This window comes from Scomber scombrus, chromosome 24 (assembly GCF_963691925.1).
Source record: "Scomber scombrus chromosome 24, fScoSco1.1, whole genome shotgun sequence".
Taxonomy (NCBI): Eukaryota; Metazoa; Chordata; class Actinopteri; order Scombriformes; family Scombridae; genus Scomber; species Scomber scombrus.
Genome location: NC_084993.1, coordinates 7,570,511 through 7,580,422, shown reverse-complemented (window position 1 = coordinate 7,580,422; position 9,912 = coordinate 7,570,511). Strand labels below are relative to the sequence as shown.

General features: G+C 40.2%; 1 protein-coding gene across 1 annotated transcript; it reads left to right on the top strand.

The window, feature by feature from the left end:
* The first annotated feature begins 6,008 nt into the window (after positions 1–6,008).
* Positions 6,009–9,267, top strand: LOC133976379 (sodium/myo-inositol cotransporter-like). Its single transcript, XM_062414578.1, has 4 exons — positions 6,009–6,648; positions 6,773–6,968; positions 7,797–7,924; positions 8,027–9,267. The coding sequence occupies exons 1-4, from the start codon at positions 6,009–6,011 to the stop codon at positions 9,265–9,267; spliced, it is 2,205 nt and encodes a 734-aa protein (XP_062270562.1).
* Positions 9,268–9,912: the final 645 nt, after the last annotated feature.

Sequence of the window (9,912 nt, the reverse complement as noted above, 5' to 3'; positions counted from 1 at the left end):
TATAAGTGTTTGTCTTGTTTACTGTGAAATTCAATTGAGAAAAAAACTCCATCTTGGTCTCCTCTTTCTGGCTGCCACCATAAATTACCATAACAAATTTACCCAAAACACAGCTGCCTTGATTTTGTTTTAGCATGTCACATTTTTCGTCACAGGTTCAGGTCTGACAGGAGCTACCTGGAAAGGAGGAGGCAGTATGCAGTAGTCACATGCCTTGCAATCCAGTATTTTTGCATATGGATTTGTTGTACGGATGGATGGGCACACTGTTTTTAATATGTAGAGCAAGAATTGGGTGGTTATATTCTAAATATACACACATATTTATATCCTTTTAGGTGTTCTTTTATGCTGCTGCATGCAACTGAGATTCCCCTCAGGGTCTTATCTTCGTCATGCAGCACAGTAGCTGAGATTGTGCCTTTCATGGATGCTGCTTGAATTGCTCAGCAGTAGCATCATCTTGTGGTTTAAGTGCAAATCACAAGAAAGGCTGTTTGCAGTTTAAACCTTCGCAAGACAGCTGGTACATTTTAACAGTTCAGTTCATTTACGTGACAAAGCGTGTCGATATTTTGTGTTGCCATCGGAAAAGCTGAACGCTACACCCAAAAATCACTCGGATACAGTTTTAGTCTCTGATGAAAGAACCAGTTTCTGTTCAAAAATGACACAGAAGATACTGTGGTCTCTTAAACTGCAGTGCCTATAATTCCTACTCGATGCTGACTCATAAGAAAACTCTCACACAAAATTCAACAGAAAAGTTAACTTCTAAAATCTTGTAAATGTTCCATTAAGGAGCTCTTATAGCTTAAAGACAAGGATGGATTGACGTTTTGTCCAACAGCCAATTGGCTAGTGAATGTTCAAATGTTACCAACCTCTCAATAGAGTATTATTGTGTTTTGGCTTTGTGAGTGAAGCAAATCTACCAGCCACTTGCATATTTTAAGAGTACTTGGCAGGTGGTTTGTGCTAATTTTGTGCCCCGCTCACGTTCAAATAGCTGAGCATCATTCTTTGACACAGTTGTGGATCTTATTTGGGACAGCACACACTATTCTGCTTCCCACGCAACATATGCTGTGTGTTTACCATCACAGTCATCTGTCAACTATTACAGTCCTTTTTATCTACAATCTATGGACAGATTTGGACAGACTTCTGAAAGGACACCCATATCAGCCCCCAAAGCCAGAGGGTCTGTTTCATTATGAGGATGTGTTGGTGTTTACCTCAAAGTCCTTAAAAAAAAACAACCTGAACAGATGCTTTGAAAATGAGGACATTAGACAGATGTGACATTTTAAGTTTTGTTTCGATATACTAGCTACATACTGTAGAAGATACCTAATAAAGAACTATTTACTTCCTATTTAAGAACACCTGAAGGAAGGCTTCATTTTTAGCATGTGGGTGCCTGTGTCTGTGTGCAAGTGTGTGCTGAAGACTAACATCTACCTTTTCCAAAATGTATTAGGATTATTACTGTACTATATACAGAAGGATAATCTCGGAATGCATTCATAACGTCAACATTTAAATGAATCTATTTCTTACAATAACCTTTTCTAAGGGCAGTTGACCCATATGAAGATATTTTTTTAGAAAAAATGTCACAAACCCTACTGAACTCCTTACAGTAGTACTGATACAATATGTATTGCTATTATTGCCAAATAGCCAAATTCCCATTCTACAATAATCACAATGCACACATTTCCACTTTACACATAACTTCACCTTGTTGTGATCTGAAAGAAGCTGAAGTCAGTATGACACTTTCCTCCTAGAACCCATCCACCTCAATGTTGTGTAGTTTATGGCTATTGTTAATGGAAAGTGCAAAATCATGGTGTGTGTGCAGAAAGCAGCACTTTGCTGTCACGAAAAGGTCACCCATGTCACGGTAATAGGTAATAAGGTGTTAATGGTCAATATATACACACACCGAGAGAGACAGACACACACACAAACACCTGCAAATAAAATATTTTGCACCTTAAAATGAAGTCACACAGGCATATATGCAAAGTTGCATGGCTTCTTGAAAAGTACACACACACACACACACATAAATATATACACAAAGCAGTGCACATGCCGCCATGCTAAACAGTGGGTCAGTCAGGCAGTGTCCACGTTCTCATGACTCACACATTGTGTGAGCAGGTGGGTTTATAAGTAACATTGTGTGTCTGTTTTCCTCTTGTGTGTCCAAATCCATACATATGTGACTATATGTTGGATGCACGTGAGCTCCAACAAGCTGCATGGTGTGCATCTACTAATGGGAAAATGTTCAACCACTTGTTTTTAACACAAAATGATTTGGTTTACTGATCAAGCCATGTACTCAGACTAATAGAGTGAAGCACAGGTGCATGACGGGTATATCATGAGACATCATGACAGCAGCAGACCAGATGCCAAGATTAAGACTGTTGACAGAAAACATGTTGAAGAATAACAGAAGACCTTGGGACTTTTCATCAGAAAGTGACTGAGATTCCTTTTATAAATCCCCCTTGGATATAGTTTGATATCCAAGTAGAAGCATTGTTTTTGCTGAAGGGATAGAAAAACATAGTCAAACAAAATTAAACGTATAAAAGGGACTCCTATTTCAATGTAATGTAATCCAATGCATTGGTTTTGTAGTATATTTTACCTTTATAACGCTTACACTGTTAGTTTTAGTTATTGTCTTTAAAAGATAAGGACATAAAATATTATATATGCGTTTCACTTGTGCCAGCGTCTAGTGGCCATCAGAGGACCTGCAGTTTAAAATATCTGGTTTCTGTTCACCACTCCTTCAACGCTAATCCACTCATTTTAAAATTGTTAATTGGTGTTTGGGCAGTAATATGAGTGTATGAGTATACAGTCTGTCAGTTAGCAGTTGCCTGTCACTTGTAAATGAATGGCTAATCAAACAGTATTTTTTCCTCAGTCATCCATTGGGAATTAGCTTGAGGCCTCACTTGACAATTCATAGGCTATACTTTTAATGTAGGTTAGGTAGTTTAAAATGTCTAAAACATGTTTAAAGTGTGAGAAAAGGAAGTTAATTAATATTAATTAGCAGTGTGATCAGCTTCGATCAATCACCTACTGGTGTTCACTTTAATCATATTTTTTATGAATGCATTACCTTCATTTATATTCCTCAAATGACCACATCTTCATTCGTATTATTGTGATATTCTGTTCTAAATGTCTCTGGCATAAATCGGGCTAATATTAATGTGCATCATCATCATCATCATCATGAGAGCGCGGGCAGCGTGTCCGTCCTCCACCCAGGTGATGATGCTGCAGCGGTGGGCGGAGGCTTCAGCTCCTGTTTAAGAGGCTGAGGACCTTGCAGCCGCCAGCAGTCCGCAGCTCAAACCTGTCTCGCAGGGGGGCAGCTGTCAAACATTGAAACAAACTGGGAGGAGGAGACGTTCACAGCCGTCCAGCAGGTGAGTCTGAAGTCCGTTACTTTTTAAAGTCATACGGGGCGAGATCAAGATAAAAAGTTCTGCAACAGTTTCTGTGAGTGTGGATAACAGTTATATTATGGACTATATTTCATTTAGGAAGTCTTAGTTTCCCATTTTAACACTGTAGTCACTGCTAATGCTCACAAATGTTTATACTCTGTTATTAATATATTGGTGATATTTGAATATTATAGCAATTTAATATAGAAAAGAAAATTAAAAGTTTACCACTGATGCAGGATATGAACTTAAAGCAGTGTTCTTGAGACATTGCAAAGTGGACACTGTGCTAGAAAGTCAGACATACTACAGTATTGTATGGTAGAGCAACATACAGTAATCAGTGATGAGGAGTCACACAAAAACAAAAACTAGGGCTGCAGTAATACTAAATGAGTCAAAGAACAACTGCAGGAATATTGTAGGAATATAATTGGGATAAGGCCAGTGTCACCTGGAGTATAGGCTAGTAGAAATATTGTAGAAACCATATTGCACTATGATAGATATACCAGAAACCCAACTGCAAACTAAAGAGTCACATTGTGGTTTGTGTCATTTACTTCACATGACAAGGTTCGTTCCAGGTCTCACAGCCCCTCCCCTCTGTTATTAGAGTCTGTTAGATAATCCCAAATTACCCACTAGTGACAGTGACACTCCAGTATGGATGAGGTGTTATAGACCGAAAGATTTATGGCTTGTGATCCACCCACACAGGTGTTTTCATCGTGTGGGCGCATAAAGCCTGCGGTTGATTGACATCTCTTTGGTCAGGGGGGTTACGATGGAGAAAATGATATCTTTTGTCACGCCATCCATTAGGCTTGGTGACCTCATATGATCTTAATGTTGTATCACCCAGCTTCAACCTGCACAGATAATAATGAATAATAATCAGAAAATGAAACACCAAATGCTTAAATACTCATCCAGAAGAAGAAGAGAAAAAAGTTACCGTAGTGCATCAGAATGCCATTAAATGCATTGTTATTCCCTTTAAACTAAATAAGTCTTGTGAAAAGTTGTTCAGTGACAGTTTATCTGATGAAATTGCCCTGCAGGTACAAAACTTGTTCGACAGAAGTCCCGTAATTGAACATTTAAAAGCAAAGAATAGCCTCAGAGACCTAGAAGCTGGAAACTAACCCTGTATTTACCTAGCATCCCCTTTAAGAAGCTGGTTATAATATTGACTCTGCTGCAAGTAGCATCAGAAATAAACCATGCAGCTGGAAATACAGTAGGTCCTGTTTACTCTGGTGAGGAAGTGTCGCTGAGGATATTATCCCCTGCCATTTACACTGGGGAAATATTTTCCATTGCCTGCACAGAGATTGAATGAAGCTAACAGAATGAATGTGTGTGCGGAGAGATGTTTGGATTTTCAGATGCCCTGATGCTGGACTGTCATACTACAGTCCTGAATCAAGGCGAGCTATAACATTGCTAACAGAAACTACATCTCATAATTACTAGAGAGCAGCTGAAGTGTGTTCACTTACTACTGCAAATATCAGTCCACCCGCTTGTAATAATAAAGTTAAAATAATGTTTGCACAGTAGATAATAAAAAAGCAAAGCATGCAGTTTGTTTGTTTTTTCAGTTTAAATCAAGTTGACTTTGAAAAAAACTACAAGGGACATTGGCTGATGATGATGATGATGATGATGATGACGATGATGATGATGATGATGATGATGATGATGATGATGATGATGATGTTTCCGTAAATGCTGATGAGGGTTGATTAAAACATGATGACATACAATAATTTTCCTACCTATTTCCTTCATTGTAAGTAATCTTTAAGGTGACTCAATGGGTTTCATGGTAATTATGAATATCAAGTTAAGATCGTGTTATAGACAACCAGCATAGGAAGTTAAAGGCCAAGTAGCAGTAAACCAATTAATTGAAATAACATGAATATTGAAGTGCACATACGGAAAACTCTTTCAGGTCTAGACTTAACTCTGTAGAGTAAATGTGACGTTAGTTGGCTTATTATAGGGTTACAGTACATGCAAATTGAAATGCTGAACTTGGCTTGCATAGAGGGAAGCAGGAGATTCCCTAAGGCTTTAGTGTCCCAGCATAGCAACATTACCAGCAGGTGTTTATATGCTGTTTTAATCTGTGAGTAGTATATGTTGTTAATAAATTACAGTGTGACCCATACATGCACATATTTCTTGTTGTATTATCCATTAGTTTTACAGGTTACAGTATATTGCGCATTTCTTTTGAAATAACATTTTGTTTGCCTGTTTGTGTTTGTTTCAGGATCCAGATGCAGATGACTATTTCCTCTTATGGTGCCAACAGTCAAAACTCACCTACAATGCACTGCTATTTAGTGAGCTGCCAAACCACAATTTGCATTAATTCCCAAAGCTGAGCTTGCATTTTATATGTAGTGTCAGAACTAGGTATAACGTGCAAAGGAACAATTCTTCAAATAAGTCCGAAATTAGTTAAGTTCTGTTAAAGAGCATCAAAAGTGATTAAACATGGCTACCACTGCCACCATGGAAGTGGCAGACATCATCGTAGTAGCAGTCTACTTCATCGTGGTGCTAGCGATCGGCTTCCTCGCCATGAGGAAAGCCAATCGGAGCACAGTGAGCGGCTACTTCCTTGCTGGTCGCTCCATGAATTGGGCAGCTGTAGGAGCTTCTCTATTTGTCAGCAACATAGGAAGTGAGCATTTCATTGGACTAGCTGGATCGGGCGCTGCTAGCGGATTCAGCGTGGCAGCTTGGGAATTCAATGCACTATTATTGCTCCAGTTGTTAGGCTGGGTGTTTATCCCTGTGTATATTCACTCCGGGGTCTTCACTATGCCAGAATACCTGTCCAAACGTTACGGCGGGAGGAGACTTAAGGTTTATTTTGCTGCGTTATCTCTCGTCCTCTACATCTTCACCAAGTTGTCCGTAGACCTCTATTCTGGAGCCTTGTTCATTCAGGAATCTTTAGGGTGGAACCTCTATCTGTCAATTATCCTGCTCATCACCATGACGGCTTTGCTGACCGTCACTGGGGGTCTGGTCGCTGTCATCTATACAGACACAGTCCAGGCGTTCCTCATGATTGCTGGAGCACTCTGCCTCACAGGCATCAGCCTTTTTAAAGTGGGAGGACTTGAAGGTCTTTATTTACTCTTCTCCTTTGTGCATTTAAACCATTTAAACCAAGAAATGAATTAAACACTTCTACATTTTTATGTGCACTATCCCATGTGTTTAACCATGTCCTGCCATGTCATTTTAAGGGGTGCGGACCAAGTACATGCAGGCTTCTCCAAACATCACTGCCATCTTGCTGTCTTCACCCAACCTGACGTATTCTGAATCTTGCCACCACCACCTCTACCCAAAGCCAGATTCTCTGAAGATCCTGCGAGGTCCGAGGGATCCAGACTTGCCTTGGCCCGGTTTTTTACTGGGCCAGACTCCTGCCTCTATTTGGTACTTGTCCAAACCTTTCAATGTGGACTGACTCCTTTACTGGTTCACTTCCATGTAGTCTTGTTTGTATAAATATTTATGGTCCATAGACATATTCTAATCCACGTGGCCTTTATTCTTGTGTCAATAAAGGTACAAGCATTTGGGGCCATTTCCTGAACAGTAATTAAGCTTGCTAGCTTGTAAGTGGAGCTATCAAGAAAATGTTGGCTAGTGGGAATGTTGTCAGTATTGCAGATATTTGGTCATTAACCAAAGAATTGGACACATTTAAATTTAGACCTTGTTATGATGGTGCTAAGTGAAAAGTTGACCAATTAAAATTCAGTTCATCCTAAGGGGGTATGAATATGTGTACCAAATTTCATGACAATCCATTCAATAGAAGTCAAGTCATTTCACTCATGACCAGAAATGAAACTCTCATGCTGACAGTAGAGGAAAGGTCATGGGACCACCAAAGTCATTAGGATTTATCCTCTGGGCTCCATGGATATCTCCACCACACTTAATGGCAATCCATCCAATAGTTGTCAAGACATTTCAATAAAAAGTAAAAATGTTAATCCCATGGTGGTGCTAGAAAAAGAAAATCAAGCACCAAAGTCAGTAGACATCATCCTCTGGGTTCCATGATTGTCTATACAAAAGTTCATGGCAAATACATTTAATAGTTGTTGAAACATTTAAGTCTGGACCAATATTGTGGACTGACTAATTAACATCCATGGAGCCAGGAGTTAGTCTTTGGAGTCACTACAGACAACACAGATAAACCAGTGTCCTTAATTACTGTCAACTCTTAAGTGTCAACACTGTGTATTTCAGGTACTGGTGTGCAGATCAAGTGATTGTACAGCGAGTTCTGGCAGCAAAGAATATCGCCCATGCCAAAGGATCTACCATCATGGCAGGCTTCCTGAAAATTCTGCCCATGTTCATCATTGTCATCCCAGGTAAAGTCACTGATAGCTTTCTAATTGCATTTACACCTCAAATCATGACTATTTACTCATAAGATGACTTATGACTTATTTAACATCACGATTTGATTCCAGGGATGATTTCCAGGATCATCTTTGCTGATGAATTGGCGTGTATCAGTCCAGAGCACTGCATGGAAGTGTGCGGTTCTGCGGCTGGCTGCAGCAACGTGGCTTACCCGCGACTCGTCATGTCTGTGATGCCCGTCGGTCTCCGTGGCCTGATGATGGCTGTCATGATCGCAGCTCTAATGAGCGACTTGGACTCCATTTTCAACTCGGCGAGCACCATTTTCACACTGGATATTTACAAGATGCTACGAAAGCAGGTGTCACCCAGGGAGCTGGTGATTGTTGGCAGACTGTTTGTGGTTTTCATGGTGATCATCAGCATTGCCTGGGTGCCAGTCATAATCGAGATGCAGGGAGGCCAGATGTTCTATTATATCCAAGAAGTTTCAGATTACCTGACTCCACCCATAGCTGCTCTCTTCTTGCTTGGTATCTTGTGGCATCGCTGCAATGAGACAGGTGCCTTTTGGGGTGGGATGGTAGGGTTTACCCTTGGAGCACTCCGTCTGGTGTTGGCGTTGGTTTACCGAGAGCCACGCTGCGACCAGCCTGATGAGCGACCAGCTTTCATCAAAGATGTCCACTTCATGTATGTGGCAGGCATCTTATTTTGGGTGTCAGCTGTGGTGGCTGTTGTTGTGAGTCTCTGCACTCCTCCACCCACAAAAGAACAAATCAGAACCACTACTCTATGGGGGTTAAACAAAAGAAAGAAACTAAAACAACAAGAAAAGGAGAAAGCTGGAGAAGACATGACTATTTTGAAGCCTCTAAACCATGCAGTCCTAAATGGAAACAATTTGCCTGGTAAAGAAAAGTGTCAAGACCACCTGAATGAACTCAATGGCATTGAGGCCAGTCATGAAAATGCTCAACAAAGCAATGGTCATGCTATTGCAGTCAATGACATAGAAATCAGTCCAAACCAGAATGGCCACTTTCTGATTTCTGACCCTAAAATGGTTGAAGAGGCAGAAGGGAGAGGTGTGAGGAATGAGGAGGAAGAAGAGGAGAGCTGTCTTGGAGGAGGAAAAGTGGAGAGTGGAAGGTGTATAAAAGTTGTGGAGTGGTTCTGTGGCTTCCAGGACAAACCATGTAAATCTCAGGTCATTACAGTCCAAGAGCAGGAGAAGATCTTGGATGAGCTTCTCCATGAACCTCCGAAAATCAAAATCATCCTGAACATAGGACTGGTGGTGATTTGCTCTATCGGGATCTTTCTCTTTGTCTATTTCTCCTTATGAGCTTGTTTAATTCAAAGCAGTGGGACACGTGCGTCCATAATCTACAATGCAGGAATGTTCTGTTGGCAAACTGTCCTTCAGTTTTCTCTGCTTTTTTTCATTAACAAAGAGTGTGATGAACAGTGAAACAGCTGTTGTTCTCACAAGAACATTTTGTTAATTTGCTATTATATAAAATGCCTCCCGTATACACAGTGAAGGGTTCTTCCCATGTTTTTCCTGCAAAATTGGATGTAAAATCCAGCATTTGATTTGAAATATATGCCCAAAAAAGAGGGTTATTTTTTTAAAACAGAATTCGTTTTTTTACTTTGTTGTAAATCTTAATACATATTTTATACTCTGTATATATAGTACACTTCAAGTGAACTACTTGGTTCACAGTGTTGTCCAAAGATATCTAAAGGCCATTTAACCTTCAGACATGTTTCAACCTTTTCCAAATGGCCTCACACAAAAGGCAGGGCAAAAATAGGAAGGGACGAGACTTTGCACACCTGGTCAATGACGGCATAATTGATGGATCTTTCTGTTTTGGAAAGTTATAAAAAGCTCTCCCAATCTAGGTCCTGGAAAGGTGTATTGGGAGGTGGTTTCAGGCACTGTTCAACAACCACCAAGCACTTTGTTTGAAGCATAGTAACT